The 17146-nt window shown below is 40.1% G+C and overlaps 1 protein-coding gene across 2 annotated transcripts in view; it reads left to right on the forward strand.

The window, feature by feature from the left end:
- Window positions 1-17146, forward strand: part of LOC139939422 (DNA topoisomerase 2-alpha-like) — a 38212-nt gene that overhangs the window by 5378 nt on the left and 15688 nt on the right. For both annotated transcript variants that reach the window (XM_071935298.1, XM_071935299.1), the window contains exons 5-21: window positions 271-416; window positions 1299-1396; window positions 2055-2267; window positions 2791-2964; window positions 4012-4113; window positions 4988-5125; window positions 5502-5558; window positions 6374-6613; window positions 6959-7195; window positions 8446-8551; window positions 9876-9985; window positions 11188-11280; window positions 12153-12267; window positions 12923-13044; window positions 13685-13833; window positions 14640-14871; window positions 16109-16308. In XM_071935298.1, coding sequence (XP_071791399.1) covers window positions 271-416; window positions 1299-1396; window positions 2055-2267; window positions 2791-2964; window positions 4012-4113; window positions 4988-5125; window positions 5502-5558; window positions 6374-6613; window positions 6959-7195; window positions 8446-8551; window positions 9876-9985; window positions 11188-11280; window positions 12153-12267; window positions 12923-13044; window positions 13685-13833; window positions 14640-14871; window positions 16109-16308 — 2532 coding nt within the window. The remainder of the gene's footprint in view (window positions 1-270; window positions 417-1298; window positions 1397-2054; window positions 2268-2790; window positions 2965-4011; window positions 4114-4987; window positions 5126-5501; window positions 5559-6373; window positions 6614-6958; window positions 7196-8445; window positions 8552-9875; window positions 9986-11187; window positions 11281-12152; window positions 12268-12922; window positions 13045-13684; window positions 13834-14639; window positions 14872-16108; window positions 16309-17146) is intronic.

The following is a 17146-nucleotide window of genomic DNA, read 5'->3' on the forward strand; positions in this document are numbered from 1 at the left end:
GCAGTAGCATATAATTGCAAGAAAAGCTATCAAGAAAGAATCTTATTACATAGTAAAGAAGATATATACACTAGGTGTTACCGCAAACTGCAAACATTTTACTGTTTTCAAATTGACTGGCAAAACTTAAATGCAGTTGTTCTCTTTTTCAAAGGTTAACTTCTTACCATAACAATGAAGGATTTTATCGAAACAATCGTACATTTTCAGTAAAACCCAGATGAATTCCTCCCAACTAACTATTCTGATTCTTGATGAACCATTTTCCAGCGAGAACAACCTCATCAGTATTTGGAACAATGGAAAAGGAATTCCCATAGTGGAGCACAAGACTGAGAAACTATACGTACCTTCCATGATCTTTGGACACTTGTTGACATCCAGTAACTATGACGATTCGCAAAAGAAGGTCACAGGTTGGTGAATACAATTTCTGGTCATGCTAATTAATTAGGTTATTTTGTATAAAAGACATGGAATGTTTTTGGTGATGTTTGATTCTGTTTCTTGTTTTTTAATTTGTCCATAATACCATGTTCAGCTCCCTAGAGCATGATTTGGGCCCTATATAAGTTTTGGTATTATTATTATTATAGAATTGCACTCCTGCAGCTGATTTGACAAAACGCTAAGATATACCCTATTTTGAGTTAAAACGAGTAACCAGTCCTAACTTAAGATTAATCTTAAGGTTTACATGTTACAGTACAAGTATTAGCATAAAAACTTACTTGGTAACGAGTAATGGGGAGAGGTTGATAATATAAAACATTGTGAGAAAAGGCTCCCTCTGAAGTACATAGTTTTCGAGAAAGAAGTAATTTTCCACGAATTTGATGTCGAGACCTCAGATTTAGATTTTGAGGTCTCGAAATCAAGCATCTGAAAGCGCACAACTTAGTGTGACAAGGGTGTTTTTTCTTTCATTATTATCTTGCAACTTCAATGACCGATTGAGCTCAAATGTTCACAGGTTTGTTATTTTATGCATCTAATGTTGAGATACACCAAGTGGGAAGACTGGTCTTTGAAGTACCAATAGTGTCCAGTGTCTTTAATCCTAAGTGAAGAAGATGCTGGTGAAATCTACGACTGGGGCTGGAGAGAAGTCTAAAATATGCCTATTTTTTTTTTACCGGATCGCTCTATATTTTGGGTGATGTCGTTTTTACTTGCCTGGGACTGTTATTAAGGCTCAAATTTGGAGGGAAAATCCACAATGATTGTTTTTCTTCTTTTCCATTTTCTTCTGCACCATACCACACATGTGTTTTAAAATAAGTTTGTCCAATTTACAGGTGGTCGCAACGGTTATGGAGCTAAGTTGTGTAATATCTTCAGCACCAAGTTCACTGTCGTCACGGCGTGTAAGCAGTACCATAAGAAATTCAAGCAGGTACTAATTTTACGTTTGGAACAATTTAAATTTATTATTTATTATTTACTAGCATTATTTTACAAGCATTTGCTATAATATGACTTCAAATATGACTTCACTTGCCTAGTTTGGGCACATCTAATTAATTTGTTTGTATTTGGAGGATTTTAGTCATTATTTGATGCCCCTTGTCTTAGCCAAGATGCCCCTTGTCTTAGCCTCTACAAAAATTTCCTATAGACTTTAAGATTTCCCAATGGAAGTGCATTTTGTAAAATGAAAATGGCCTTGTGCTCCCAAAGATGAAATTATGGGTTTTCAATATTGTAAGAAGATTACTGTGAACAAATAAAGATATGATGCAGAACTCTTCCTGATTCTACTGAAAGTTCCTTGAAAATAAGCCAGTCCATGTTCTGATAAACTTATTTTCAAATCTCCCTGATTACGGGAACAAAATTCCATATTGTGTCGAATGTAGTTCTATTATAGCTTCTTGATTGCTGTAAAAAAAAAATCCCTGATTGTAAGATGCAAATGTTGGCAGCTCAGTTGCCATCATTTGGGAAGAATGCAAAGAAATCCCAAATAATGCAACGTATTACTACAATATGAGTAACATTCATTTAGAATCTGTCTTCTTAATACGATTGATATATTACTTTTCTACTTGTAGACGTGGACAAAGAACATGACCAAGACGACAGAATCCAAGATCGTAGATTACGATTCGAGTGACTACACCGAGATTACTTTCCAGCCAGACTTGGCCAAGTTTAAGATGGAGTGTTTAGACAAAGACACAGTGGCCCTGCTGACCAGGAGAGCCTACGATATTGCAGGGTCTACCAAGGGGGTCAGGGTTAGCTTGAACGGCAACAGATTGCCGGTAAGTAGGCGTGGGCAATGGTGTGTCAGGGCTGAGTGGATAAAAATGCGGGTTCAAGTCCTGGTCTTGAGACTTGTGACGTGACACTTTTTACAGGGATGAAAATCTTGAGACTTTCATCTGAATGTAGACTTTTTATTTGCGTGGTGCGAAACAGTAGCTGTAATTTTTTCAGATATAATGAAATTGTACTCACAGATATGCGTGCTAAGGAGCCAAACTAAAGAAATGTGGATGTTCATCAACGCCTGTGCTCAAAACAAAGACATGTTTCTTTCTTTTCTCTTAAAAGTGTTGCAAAATTATGGCTCATTCCTAAACTTGAACCTCTCATTATCCGATTTAAGTGTTGTGCTGAAGTCATGTTAATTGCTAGAGTTTTGACCTCAGACCTGCAAGCCATTTATCAGGAATTTTCGAATCTGTCTAATCACATTCCTTTTGTAAACAAAAGTCTATAGTAAAACAGCTGTCATATCCGAACTCGCATTCAAAGACTAAAGCAGATTTATCTTGTGTACAGGTCACCGATTTCAAAACCTATGTGGACATGTATCTTAAAGACAAAGTAGACGACAGTGGCAGTCCCTTAAAGGTAGCTTATGAGGTCGTCAATCCTAGATGGGAGGTTTGTCTAACGACGAGTGAGAAGGGTTTCCAACAAGTCAGCTTTGTCAACGGCATTGCGACGACGAAGGTAAGCAATCATTGGCCTCCATTTAATGATTTATTAATTTTTTTTGAGACACTCATTGGCCCCTTGGACCATGGTCACTATAGGCCTTTTCACACTGTCCCAAATCTCAGGGTCGAAACCGGTTCTGAACCGGCGATTTGTTTCAACCCGTTTCACACTGTAAAGATTTCAATCCGCCTCCGATTCGGGTAGCATGCTCTATCGAATTGAAATCAATCCTGGCATGCACCAGGGTTGGAAATCTCAATCCGGATCGAAATGACATTTATACGGTTTGAACGTTATACGGTTCACGCATTAACCGGTTCATGTAAAGACCTGTGTGAATGTTGCTTATCTCTGATCCGTGTCGAAAAAGAAGCGAGGCTGAACCGGCGAGGACCTGGGTAGGTTTAAACGTGGTTCGAAATTGAGGTAGTGTAAAAGGCCTTTCTGGTATGTTGTCTGCCACACTAGGCTTAAAATGCACGCGACACTCTGCTACACACAGGCACTTACTCAGGAATTTTCCTTCCTTCATGCAGGGTCGTTGACGTCCGAAATAGCGCAACCAAGATTATTTAAATGATAGCGTCAGATGAATTAGATAATTAGTTGATCATAAAGACTGCCTCTAGCTACCGGGCAATCTCGGTGGTCTAGTTGGTATGACACTGCTCTATAGGTCGTGGGTTTGAATCCCACCCGTGTAATATGCCTGTGATTTTTTTCACAGAACTCTGGGAAAGTACTGAGTATACAGCGCTTACACACATCGGTGTATGGGTAAAACCAAAAGGAATAGATATGACTGATGACACGACTGGAAGAGTGTCTAACTACTCAAGTTGTGTCAGGATTAACAAACAAAAACTTTCAATTGAAGTTAATAATTTTACTTTGTTTAAAAGAAGTACTTACAGCAGGCACTAAAATAGTGTAAACTTTGAGGGTTCGGAAAAGAAACAGTGGTTTGTAAACAGATTTCCGCAGGGATGTAAAATATCTAAAGCCAATGGCCCCATTACATGCTTGTAAAGCAGCTGTGTTGATTGTTTATGTCTACAGGGTGGTCGTCATATAGACTACGTTGCAGAGCAAGTCATCACAAAGCTTATTGAAACAATCAAGAAGAAAAATAGAGGAGGGATCAACATTAAGCCTTTTCAGGTAAGATTGCTAAAGAAAGGTGTTTTTCACGGATGACAATTTGAAGACTTTCATCTGAATTCAAGATCCTACCTATCCACTTCATTCTTCAGTGGTTGTCAACAAATCAGGAAGAATTTGTCCTCCCCGAACCCGCACTAAGCGTTTCAGAATGTCATTCCTGCCTAATGCTTGCCACCTATTCAACTCTAAAACCAAAGATAATACCCTGCTTATTGTTGCTTTGCTGTTTTCCGTGTTTGCTGTCATCACTGTCAATTTTTGTAGGCCTCATTTGTACTTTTCTTTAAATGTGATGTTTATAATAAACTGAATTTAATTGAATTGAATTCAGACTTGTTGATAAGCCTGGTGAAAAAAAAGTTGCTGTAATTTTCTTCAAATATAAAGAAATCGTGCTTTCTACTTCTCTTGTGGGAACGCTACTGTTTACAATAGACCAATCTATTAAGCTCCGCCCCATTGCATATTGACCAATCACAACCCATTGCACAACCAAAAGTCTGACACTATAAAAGTCTGACATGCATGCGCGTATGCTTAGCACACGAGGCTGAGTTGTGCATATGGCATTGGAGAGACTCCATGGTCTTGCTCACACGTGCGTCATGAGCGGAGCCTAATGGATCAGTGTATTGCTGAAGTGTTACCAAAAGGTCGGAATGCCATCATTTCAACCTGCCTCTGTAAATGTGGACAGCAATGGCTCTCACCCCTGGTTTGATTCTTCACACAAGACCACCAGACTTGTCCAGTCGTGAGTTTACTGGCCCGATGCTAAAAAGCACTAGCCTGGGGCCTGCGGTCCAGTGTTAATTTCACGCCCTGGTCTAAAAAAAATCTCATCCCTGTTTTGTCTTTTCCCATCTTGCAGATCAAGAACCACATTTGGGTATTTGTCAACTGTCTTATCGAGAATCCAGCCTTTGACTCACAGACCAAAGAGAACATGACTCTCGTGGCCAAGAAGTTTGGCTCAGAGTGTAAGATGAGCGATAAGTTCTTCAAAGCGGTAAGACTTTGTTTTTAAACTTCAAACTTTGTCTCCAAAGACGCCAGAAAACTGGTCTTGTGTATTGATTGTAATATATTTCAGGCATTGTAAACACAAACCAAGTTCTTGTCGTGCATTGCACAATCTCTCTTTTGTTTTTAGAAACTGCAACTGCATGCCTGTTATTTGATTCTTTAAACTGATTTAAAAGTACAATGTTCGTGAAGTTTTTCTTTCTTGTTTTCCTACTTACCTTATTTCGATATTTCCATTGTGATCCTTCGGATTGTGTGTGGGTTTTTTTTCGCCATGTTGTTGCTGTGCTTTATCCACATGGTACAAGTTATGTCACTTGAGTTAAACAGCAAAACTTTGTGATTGATTTCCTTTGTAGGCACTCACCAGTGGAGTAGTTGAAAACATCATGTCGTGGATGAAGTTCAAACAACAGGTAAAGATTGACATCCATAACATTGACCATTCAAACAAAGAGACTAAAATCCTGCTCCAAAGAGGTCAATGTCTTCGTTTAAATCTCAGATGGTTTTGCGGGTGCTGCAATAACTGGCCTAATAATATAGGTTTACCCATATTTTGGGAGGGCAGGCTTCTCAGTGGGTTTTTCTTGAAATTGACGCGGCAACCTATACAACCGAACTCAATTTTTGGGGTAAACAATCCACAATACTGTAGGGCTTGTTATTCAAAACTTTTACTGGGCCAGAGACAGAGAATTTGTTACAAAACCGGAACCAAAATGAGGAGAACGCTATCCCACAGTTTCACATTTGAGCTGTTTTCGGAACTAGCACTCAGAGAAGATTTATATAATTTTTCTTACAGTTAATACTTCAATTCTACAAACAGAATGTAAAATGTTTGTATTTAGCAGTTTGAATTAAAGATGCAGTGAGGTGTGGTTATTCCGAAACGCAAGACGGTAAAACTTCAACGGTTGAATGTTTACTGGCCTAATGCTCAAATCACTGGCCTACAACCCCGGCCATTTCTCGTTGGGCCGCCATTCTTCCTTCCAATGTTGGCTCTCATTGCGCGGTCTTCTGCATTCCAGTCAACATTGCGTGGTGGGACGATGGAGAGAATGCTTATTGTCAATGGGAAGTGGACAGGGAATGTTTGTCGTAACGTTGGGAATGGGTTGTCCGAGCATTTTGGCCAGGATTGTAATTCCTGTGGTCCAGTGTTAGTTTCAAGCCCTGTACTTCAATCACTAGTTTATCCCTCCACCTCTTTTCTGTCTTTCAGAGTCAATTGGATAAGAAATGTCACGCCAGCAAGCACTCTAAGATCAAGGGCATCCCCAAGCTGGATGACGCCAACGACGCCGGTGGAAAGCACTCGCAGTCCTGCACCCTCATCTTGACGGAGGGAGACTCGGCCAAGGCTCTGGCTGTCAGTGGACTTGGAGTGGTGGGGCGTGACCGCTACGGTGTCTTCCCACTCAAGGGTAAACTTCTCAACGTCAGGGAGGCTACCCATCATCAGGTAGGGTTTGAGGTTTTGTTTTTTCTGGACTTCAAAGGTCAAACACTTGCCCCATATTTATTACTGATGTGTGTTAGCGCTGTATACTCGGTACTTTCCCGAGTCCTGTAAACAAATATCACAGGCATATTACTCAGGTGGGATTCGAACTCTTGCAATCCTTGCCCTTTTCAACAAAGAATTGCCTCCACCATGCCCCTGGTCATTGGTGACCCTTAACACATTCCAATAGTAGTTTCTGCAATAGAGGTGCTCTTTACAAAGGAGGAATCACCTTGATGCCCCTTGCCCTTTTCAACAACGAAGCATCAGACCTTCTCTTAACGTTCTTCATTTAACTCACAGATCATGGAAAACGCTGAAATAAACAACATCATCAAAATCATGGGGTTGCAGTACAAGAATAAGTACGAGACTCCGGAGTCGCTGCGGTCGTTACGTTACGGCAAGCTGATGATAATGACTGATCAGGATCAAGACGGATCTCATATCAAGGGCTTGCTGGTCAACTTCATCCATAACAATTGGCCCAACCTCCTCAAACATAACTTCCTGGAGGAATTCATCACTCCTATTGTCAAGGTAGGCCCACTGGAATGGTTTCTTTCTTCTGCCTTGTACCATGTGTCAACACTTATACAGTACTTAAAGGCACAGCAGCCGATTTCACGAAACGCTAGGATTAATCCTATATCGAGTTAGGACGAGTAACTCGTCTAAACTTAGGATGGGTTCAATGGGTTCTATGGATACCAAACTTAAAGGAACACGTTGCCTTGGATTGGTCGAGTTGGTCTTTGAAAAGCTTTTTGTGACCGTTTGTTATAAAATGCATATGGTTAGAAAGATGATGTAAAAGTAGAATAAAATGATCTACACAAATATGCCTCGAAATTGCGTGGTTTTCTTTTTACCTCGTCCAATAACACGGTCGGCCATTTATGGGAGTCAAAATTTTGATCATAAATGGCCGACCGTGATAGTTCGCGACGTAAAAAGAAAACCCATAATTTTGAGTGATACTTGTGTGGATCATTATATTCTACTTTTAAAACATCTTTCTAACCATATACATTCGATAACAAACAGTTTCAAACGCTTTTTATAGACCAAGTCGTCCGATCCAAGGCAACGTGTTCCTTTAACTCGTCTTAAGTCCTAAGATTAATCCTAAGTAATGAAGAGTTTGGTGAAATCGACGGCTGGACACCTTTGGTAATTGTCAAAGACCAGTATTCTTACTTGGTGTATCCCAGCATGCATACAAAAACAAATCTGTGAGCAATTGGTCATTGAAGTTGCAAGGGAATGAGAAGTGAAAAAACACTGTTGTTGCACAAATTTGTATGCTTTCAGATGAACAATAAAAGGCCTGAAGTCTTTTAATATTTGAGTGCGAAATGACCTCTTTCAAATACCTTGGTTGTTAAGGTATCAGAGCTCTCAGCATTATTCTTTGTACAAAGTCGTGCAAGATGCAAATGTTTGCAGCTCTGGTATTGTTCACTTCACCGGGAAGATATTGTTTTACATATGATTTTAATCCTTGTTACAAGCTTCATTATTTTTACTGTTACTAATGAGGTTTTGCTTTACTCCGTAATACACATTTGTTCCTAGTAAGGATCTGTTCAATAATTATCAAGATCGAGACATGTAATTGTCAATATTTTTCATGAAAGTATAGAAATAATTGTGTATTTGAATTGATTTGAAGTGTGAAGCGATCATGCCAAAGTAGCCAAAAGAAACTCTGATGTGTTGATCTGACCCTCCAAGACGTTCTCTTGCCCTCAATGTTTATTGTGGTTGCTGTTTTTTGCTGTTAACAGGTAACCAAGGCTAAGGATTCACAATCGTTCTACTCAATACCCGAGTTTGAGCAGTGGAAGAATGAAGAAGAACACCCAAAAACATGGAAGATCAAGTACTACAAAGGTTTGTTTTCAAATGACCCTGTATTTTTCTTTGTGTCGTTCCTGCAAAAGGAAAAATCAAAGAGTGTTGACCATCATAAACTATTTCGCACTATTAAAGTCTGTTGAATCAGCTTTGTGATTTCTCAAGAAATTTTCGACACCATTCAAATACCTGCCCTACATCATGGCGTCTGTAAGTGTGTGCGGGAACGTGTGTGCGTGTGCCATAGAAATCAAACCGGGAACACTACGTGCTTAATGTACACGTTTAGACACACAATATGGGCGGCCTTACAAGATGGCCACTTTTGTAGCAACAAAGGGGTTATTCGATACGGTCTATTTCAGGATTTTCTCAATTGAGTCTTCTTGAGCATTCAAACTTTCTTAACAGAAGTGAATCAATCACAAAAGGGAGAGAGAAATAGTCCACACTGTTGTTTTGTCTCTCTGGTGATGAGCCTGTACCCTTGGAATTGTAACAACTTGGAGCTTTCACATCTATTGTGGGTGCGTTCGATTAGCTTCCCTTGGTCGACCCTGGTCTGCCCGATACGTTGGAATAGCTTTGACATCATTCCTGAAGCTCACCTGGGTCAGCCCCCAGTGCCCTGTATGTGGAGTGGGTCACTTGGGGGTGACCCGAGGTGCATGACTTCACCACGAGAGGGCGAGTGTGATCGTTCGTCTACCTTTTGTCAGGGGGCTCACCCGAGTGAGCACCGTGGGGTCGACCCGAGAAAGCTAATTGAACGCACCCAATAAGGGGGAACCCAGACCTGCAAGCCATTTTAAAGGAATTTCCACTTTTGTCTCATCCCTGTTTAAGGATAAAATCTTCTTTATTCTTTAAGAATCATGGTAAATTGTTAGAATTGGGTGGTAGAGTAAAACCAGCCAAAGAAGAGGGAAGTATTTGACATGGAAAGTTTGTAAATATCTAAGCAGTATAGGTTCAACGTTGAGCCAGATGAAGAGAGTTGTGGTCCCTGTTTACATTGCTATAATACATTGAATTATACACACTGTTTTTCTCGAGACTAGCCAGTAATATCGCTTTACTTTATTCCATACTTATTGCCTGGACCATCTCCTTGGGGGTCAGTCCATAGTGTTAGCCAAAGGACACCCTTTTTAAAATTTGGACACCCTGAGTTATCTGTTATTTACATGTAAACGCGTTGTAAGTGAACAATTTGGACACCCAAGTTTTTAAGTTTTCCAGCAAATTTTGTCACCCATTTACCAAATCTGGGCTAAAATCTCAGTTCCTTCCAGTGCTGTACCATCATTTTCCTCTAATGGTTTTTGTCTTTTGATAACTCGCCCCTCCGCACCTCCAGGTTTGGGTACGAGCACCATGAAAGAAGCTAAGGAGTACTTTAGCGACATGATTCGGCATCGTATCCCCTTTAAGTACGCTGGACCTGAAGACGACAGTGCTATTATTCTGGTGAGCTTTGCTGAATCTTCTTTCCATTTTCAAACCCGTGACCCTTCCATAGACCTTATCGCAAATACTCGATACGCCCGCTGTAGGTGTTGAATGAGATGCATGCTGGTATAGTTAGCGCTCAAGTTTGATCCCTAGCTAGACCAGCATGCACCTCACTCAACAATTTGCGCTTGCACAGTGGATATTTGCGAAAAGGTCTATAGCAAAACAGCCTCACTAAAAAAAAAACCATTTAAAGCCTGGAATTTCATTTTTTGAAAGAGCAAGTCCATTTTGATTTGGCAAAGAGCGCTTCCTTTGGAAAATCTCAAAGTCAATGAAAAGGTTTTGAAGTGGACCAAGGCCAAGGGCAACGGAGGCGATGGCCTTCGTGGCCTGCTTGCAATTCAAGGCCTGCATTTTCAGAAAAGCAAGTACAAAGATAAGCTGTTTTGCCACACACAAAAATTATTTAATTGCGAAGAAAGTGTAAAAAGGAGGAATAATCCCAAAACAGGAATACACAATCTGAGAATCATTACGCGGTCATACTTCTCAGATTCAAATTTGTGGGCCATGCAAACTGTTATTTTTATACATAGCCAGATAACATTCTCAATATGCGTTATGCTATCAAAGACTGTTTCTAACCAAGGGTTTTTGTTTCCATTAATTCTAAGAGTGGTTACCATACGTATACATTCCCTTTAAAGACACTGGACACTATTGGTAATTGTCAAAAACCAGTCTTCTCACTTGGGGTATCTCAACATATGCATTAAATAACAAACCTGTGATAATTTGAGCTCAATTGGTCGTCGAAGTTGCAAAATAATAATGAAAGAAAAATCACCCTTGTCACACAAAGTTTTTTGCTTTCAGATGCTTGATTTTGAGACCTCAAAATCTAATTCTGAGGTCTTGAAATCAAATTCCTGGAAAATTACTCCTTTATCGAAAACTACATTACTTCAGAGGGAGACGTTTCACACAATGTTTTATACTATCAACAGCGCCCCATTACTCGTTACCAAGTGAGGTTTTATGCCAATAATTATTTTGAGTAATTACCAATAGTGTCCACTGCCTTTAACTTCTCAAGATGCTTTAACCTATCAAACGGTGCTGTAGGCTTCTAACCAAAGGTTTTTATTTCCATTTATTTTGGTTACCAAACGTTTATCTTCCCTTTAAACTCAGTTTATGATTTGAATTGACAGGCATTCAGCAAGAAGAAGTGTGAAGAGCGAAAGGAGTGGTTAACGGATTGGCTGAGAGAACGGAAAAGCAGACGAGAGGCTGGACTTCATGATGTTAGTTCAAATCTTGTACCCTGTACAGCTATGGACATTGTACACGAAGTGTTAAAGTTCAAAAGTCGCCAGGTCTTCTCTTGAGGCTGGTGTCACATTTCTATACCTGCTATAAAGCAAGAAGCGCGTTGGGTACCAGTCGTAGCAATGATAACTGTATAGTTTTTTGTCTGGTAACCTATTTTTGCAAAGCGAGATTTGTTTGTGCTTAGCAGGTTTTCAAGCTTACAGGCTTTATAAAATTGAGTCTAGGTTGGGAGGTTTGCCATGCTGGAGTTCTGTGCACATACTTCCTTCGGATGTGAGGTAAAGCCTTTGGTCCCATGTTCTGTAATGCATGTAAAAGAACCCAGGGCACTTATCGAAAAAGAGAACGGGCTCGCCCCGGTGTTCCTGGTTTGATTGGCAGCATATTGTGCCACAGTACCTTGTAAACCATTACATGGTCTGCTATGTAAAAGGAGTAGGTCTCATAATTCAATTTAGTCCCACATACTTTGGGAAATACTGATTATTACAGCGCCTTGAGCGTCACTGAGTGATGGATATGCGCGCTTTGTAAGATGCCGCAATTATTATTAATATTATACAGTGTAGGAATCTGTAGTGCTTTCCAGCGTTTCGTTTTGTATTACATGTTCATGCACACAACCTTACAGATAAGGTTTTGTCAGGTCTTGCTGTTGCTTTATTGTTCCTTTTTCTGAATATTTCTCTTGTGGGGTCCAGTTTGAACACAAAATAAGTGTTATATATTTAGTTTCCGACTGCTGTGAACAGGACTAAGTTTTATTTGATTTGATAGTTTCCTCCCAAGTTGTTATTTACCAGGATGAACTCTTGAGTGTAATCTTGTATTTCTTTATCTGTAGATTTATCTGTATGGCAAGCAGACCAAAAGCATCACCTACAATGACTTTATCAATAAGGAGCTTGTCCTGTTCTCAAACGCCGACAACGAAAGGTCTATCCCATCCATGGTCGACGGTAAAGTCACTTTCACTATTCTGAGTATTTTTTTGTCTGTCTCAACTTGGATTTATAAGAATTGCCTTTTTTTGTCAACTAATAGCGTGTTGTGGTTTAGTTCTTTGGGCTCAAGTTCTGGTGGCTGAGCCGACAGAGTGTGGGTTTGAGTGCTGGTCATGACACTTGTGTCCTTGGTTGCTGAGACACCTTATAATAGTTGCTTCTCTTCACCAAGGAATACCTGTAAGGGCAGAGATGGTTCATGTGATTGACTTTGGGCTACATACTTGCAGGGCGGCACGCATTATATACTCCCCAGGGAGCTGAGATTTTTTTTTTAAGGAATGGAACAAATGGCCGTTGTTTTACTGTTTGAAGCCGATGAACATTTCTTTGGAAGTGTGCTTTATAAAACTCTTTCATGCGCCCCTTTTTTAAAATAGTTGTAAGACGAAAAAATTAAGATCTCACAGCCACACAGTTTTCATAATAGGAAAGAGTACTCTTGATGGTTCCATTGTGACCTGTTTTGTGAAGGGTCGTCATTTGTATTTAAAAAACAATTAAGCGGTAAACAATTAATGTGTCCATCAGATCAATTTATCACTAACATAGGTGGTGCATGAAAAAGTTAATTGTTATCTGTTTTTACCCTTGCTTGTTTTTGCACTAGGTCTTAAGCCAGGACAGCGTAAGGTCATATTTACCGCTTTCAAGCGTTATGAGAAGAAGGAAGTGAAAGTTGCCCAGATGGCCGGTGCTGTGTCTGAGATCTCTGCCTACCACCATGGAGAGGTGAGACCTAAAGTCGTCTATCTCTTTTTATCAACTCATTACAGTTGGCTTGGTAGTGCATTTTACTCTACTAGCCAGGCTCCTAGTGGATGATACACAGCCCTACATCCTTATGGACTGTAAAGGGTGGAGTTGGATATGGGACATAGACGCGCTATACTTTTCCGTATTCCACGAGCACGCATGTTAAAACAAATTTTTTCTTTCAGTCTCGCGAGCAAATTTCAGAATGTTATTTCGCGACGAACAGCATGCATGAGCACAGAGTTTAGAATGTTATTTTTGCACTGTTCAGATGCAGAGCGTGACGCATTGATACTCACGATGCGCAGTGTGCAATATAAAAACTGAGAGTAGGTTATAGGTTTTTATACCACCCTCCAGTTTGAGCATCTGATTGGTGGATTAGTGCGTACTGGAAGATAAAAGCAAATAATAACGCCCCAGATTGCAGAGAAGGGCTTTAAAAACCCAAGATAAAAGATAATATTGGGCTTCATGCTCGTAAGTTTTCAAGCTCGCATGCTTTGCACTCAGAGTTTGGTTTTTTTTTTCTCAACAGCCTATCACATCCCTAGCAATGAAATAAAACAAATTTTTAAAACTATTATCATATTTCTTTTGTCTGGTAATACTTTAGGTGTCACTCATGAACACGATCATCAATTTGGCCCAGAACTACATCGGTAGCAACAATCTGAATCTCTTGCAGCCCATTGGTCAGTTTGGTACCAGGTTGTATGGTGGCAAAGACGCTGCCAGCCCCCGTTACATCTTCACCCAACTCAGGTTAGTCATTGCTTCTCGGGCCTGTATGCTTCGTTTTTGTGAGGGCAAGGGCACCAAGGCATCTTCAGGGCTGTATGCTTCAATTAGAAAAGGGCAGGGGCACCAAGGCATTTTCCTCTTGGTAAAGGGCACCCTATGATGAAATTGCAAATTTGTACTGGAGCATTTCAAGGGCACCTAGGCAATGACCAGGGGACACGGAGGCAATCGCCTCTGTTGCCTCCGTTAAGTATCAGGCCTGCATGTTTTACTTGGTAAAAGGGAACCCCACGCTGTTGTCAGTGATGCCAATGGTATAGGGTGTCACCTGTTTAGTGAACGGATGAAAAAAATGGTAAATGAAAAGACTCTTTGAAAACATTTATGAAGGAACTTGCCAAACTAAAGACGCAAAAAAGAGCACTTGGAGCAAGATGTTTAAGATTAATTTGAGAACTTTGCCCCCGAATGCAAGAAACTAAACTTTTGGGGGATGATTAAAATTAAATTGAATGTTCATTTTTTACTTGTCTTTTTATGTTACAAAATTGTTTAGAACAAAGAGATTTATCAATACCTTAGTCAACAATTTTGTTCATTGGATTTACCACCCATAGGGAAATCTCTGGCCAATTTAAAGATGTTAATTGACTTGTTTAGTAAGGTTAACCTAAGTGCCTTCCCGCCTTATCTATTTTGGGCCCTTTCTACTGGCCTTGGTGCCCTCCAAAATTTGGCCTGCTCCAAGGCCAAAGTGGCCTTGTTCGTAAGAATTGTAGTTGCAGGCCTGTAATAATAACAACTCTGTGTAACAATTTTTCCCTCAGCTCCTTAGCTCGGTTGATTTTCCCAGCCACTGATGACCCTCTCCTCAACACCCTGTATGATGACAACCAACGTATCGAGCCGGAGTGGTACTGTCCAATCATTCCAATGGTGCTAATCAACGGGACCGAGGGTATCGGAACGGGATGGAGTACAAAGATGGCCAACTATGACATCAGGGAGGTTGTAGCCAACGTGAAACGCATGCTGGATGGTGAAGAACCACTCCCAATGGTAAACTAAATTCAGTTCAATTCAACTCAGTTCAGTTTATTATAAACATTAAATTAAGTTTCTGTCTGAAAGAAGGACTAATAATGCAATTAAAGGCCACTATTGGTAACTACTCAAAATAATAATTAGCATAAAACCTCACTTGGTAATGAGTAATGGGGAGAGGTTGATAGTATAAAACATTGTGAGAAACGGCTCCCTCTGAAGTGATGTAGTTTTCCAGAAAGAAGTAATTTTCAAAGAATTTGATTTTGAGACATCAGATTTAGAATTTGAGGTCCCGAAATCAAGCATCTGAAAGCAAACAACTTTGTGGGGCAAGGGTATTTTTTTCATTCATTATTATCTCGCAACTTCGACGACCGATTCAGCTCAAATTTGACAATAACCAGTGGTGTCCACTGCCTTTAAGCAGCGAACAATCCTCGTGCAAATTCTAGATGAATTTTGCTGTAGTTGTTTGCCAAAGATCCATTCATGGTCTATTCAGATATATCGATTGTAAGCTTTATGTTGTGGCATCTTTCCTCACCTTCCACCTCTGTGACCCAGGTCCGAATCCCTCTGAGGGGTACAATGTGGATTGGGTTTTCAAGTCCCTACCTGATTGTGTAGGGTTTTCACCAAAGTAAATCTCTGGGGTTTTTCCTCCCACATCTAAACCTGAAACTTCCTTCCTTGTTGTCTTTGGATTCATGTCTCTTGATCCCTAAGCATGGGAGGAGGAAACCTGGAAGACCTGAACTAACATACACTGACATTCTTAAAATGGACACGGGTCTGGAATCAGCAGATTTCAAGTCGGCAATGGGGAACAAAAAAGGCACGGAGAGCCATCGTGATTCGAGGACCCCCCTACACCCTAAGCAAGCTAGTAGAGTGATTAAGTTTTCCAGGGATGAGATTGTTCAGACTTTGGGCTGAATTCAGACTTTTTATGTCGCCCTGGTCAAGAAAATCAGACGGCATTTTTTTCCACAAAAGAAGAAATCCTACATATTGGTCTACTATTCTAGTGCTTTGGATACTGTTTCCAAAAGCTCCTTGGAATCTATAACCCCAGGGGTTACCAAATGGTAGAAATACCATCATTTCAACAAACCTTTGAATTTGTATCCAAGATTCATACTTTTCGATAGTAATGACTCTCCCCCCTGGTTTTCTCTTCTGAGAGTCTTTAACTTCACAACCAGAATTAAGAAATAAAATGAAATTCACTTCGTCCCGTCATACACAGATCCCGTCCTACAAGAACTTCAAGGGAACAATCGAAGAGGTTGAGCCTAACCGCTATGTTGTCAACGGCGAGGTTGCCATCATTGACAATAACACCATTGAAATTACAGAGCTGCCAGTCCGAACCTGGACACAGAGCTACAAAGAGTCTACTCTGGAGCCCTTCTTGCATGGCAGCGAAAAAGTTGCTCCCTGTATCAAGTAAGTAACGATATAATAGAAGCGTACAGTTCTTTAAAAGGTTTATTGTGGCGTGTTGTGGCCGAGCAGTAAAGTTCACCGGACCCAAGCTCTGGTGTTGTCAGCAGTAAGCTTGGGCGATATCACGATGTTATCGGATATCGCGATATTAATTTGGACACGATTTCGATATCGGATGGATTTGGTTTTAATCGAAATATCGATTAAATATCGCGTTGTATTTGCTAGCTGAGACATCTTGCACCCCATAGGTTTGGAGTAAAACCAGAAGAATAGGTCATTAGAACACCTCTCTTATGCTAGGACTGTCTCTTCTACAACTTTCACTTGGAGTTTTAAGACTGATGTCAAATTTCATTAATCGCGATTATATCGAATATCGCGATATATTGTCGGCGATATATCGTGAATAAAATAAATCGATATTGCCCAAGCTTAGTCAGCAGTAGAGTGTGTTTAAATCCCGGTCATTACTCTTGTGCCCTTTGAGCAAGGCACTTAAACATAATTTTTCATAAACAATTGTGAATAACCCATTGTAGTACCCTTACAATGTCCTATTCAGGGAATACCCCCAAAAAGCCTGTGTATATTTATTACGTTCAGCCTTCATACTCAATAAAATATTCCTACTTTTGTCCAAGGATCACATATCATGCTTTGTTTTGTTACAATTAAGCTTGGGCGATATCACGATATTATCAATTATCCTGATATTAATTTGGAAACGATTTCGATATCGGATGGATTTGGTTTTAATCGAAATATCGATATATCGCGATATATCGTGATATATTGCAATATCGATTAAATATCCCGATGTATTTGCTAGCTGAGA

This window comes from Asterias amurensis, chromosome 7 (assembly GCF_032118995.1).
Source record: "Asterias amurensis chromosome 7, ASM3211899v1".
Classification (NCBI taxonomy): domain Eukaryota; kingdom Metazoa; phylum Echinodermata; class Asteroidea; order Forcipulatida; family Asteriidae; genus Asterias; species Asterias amurensis.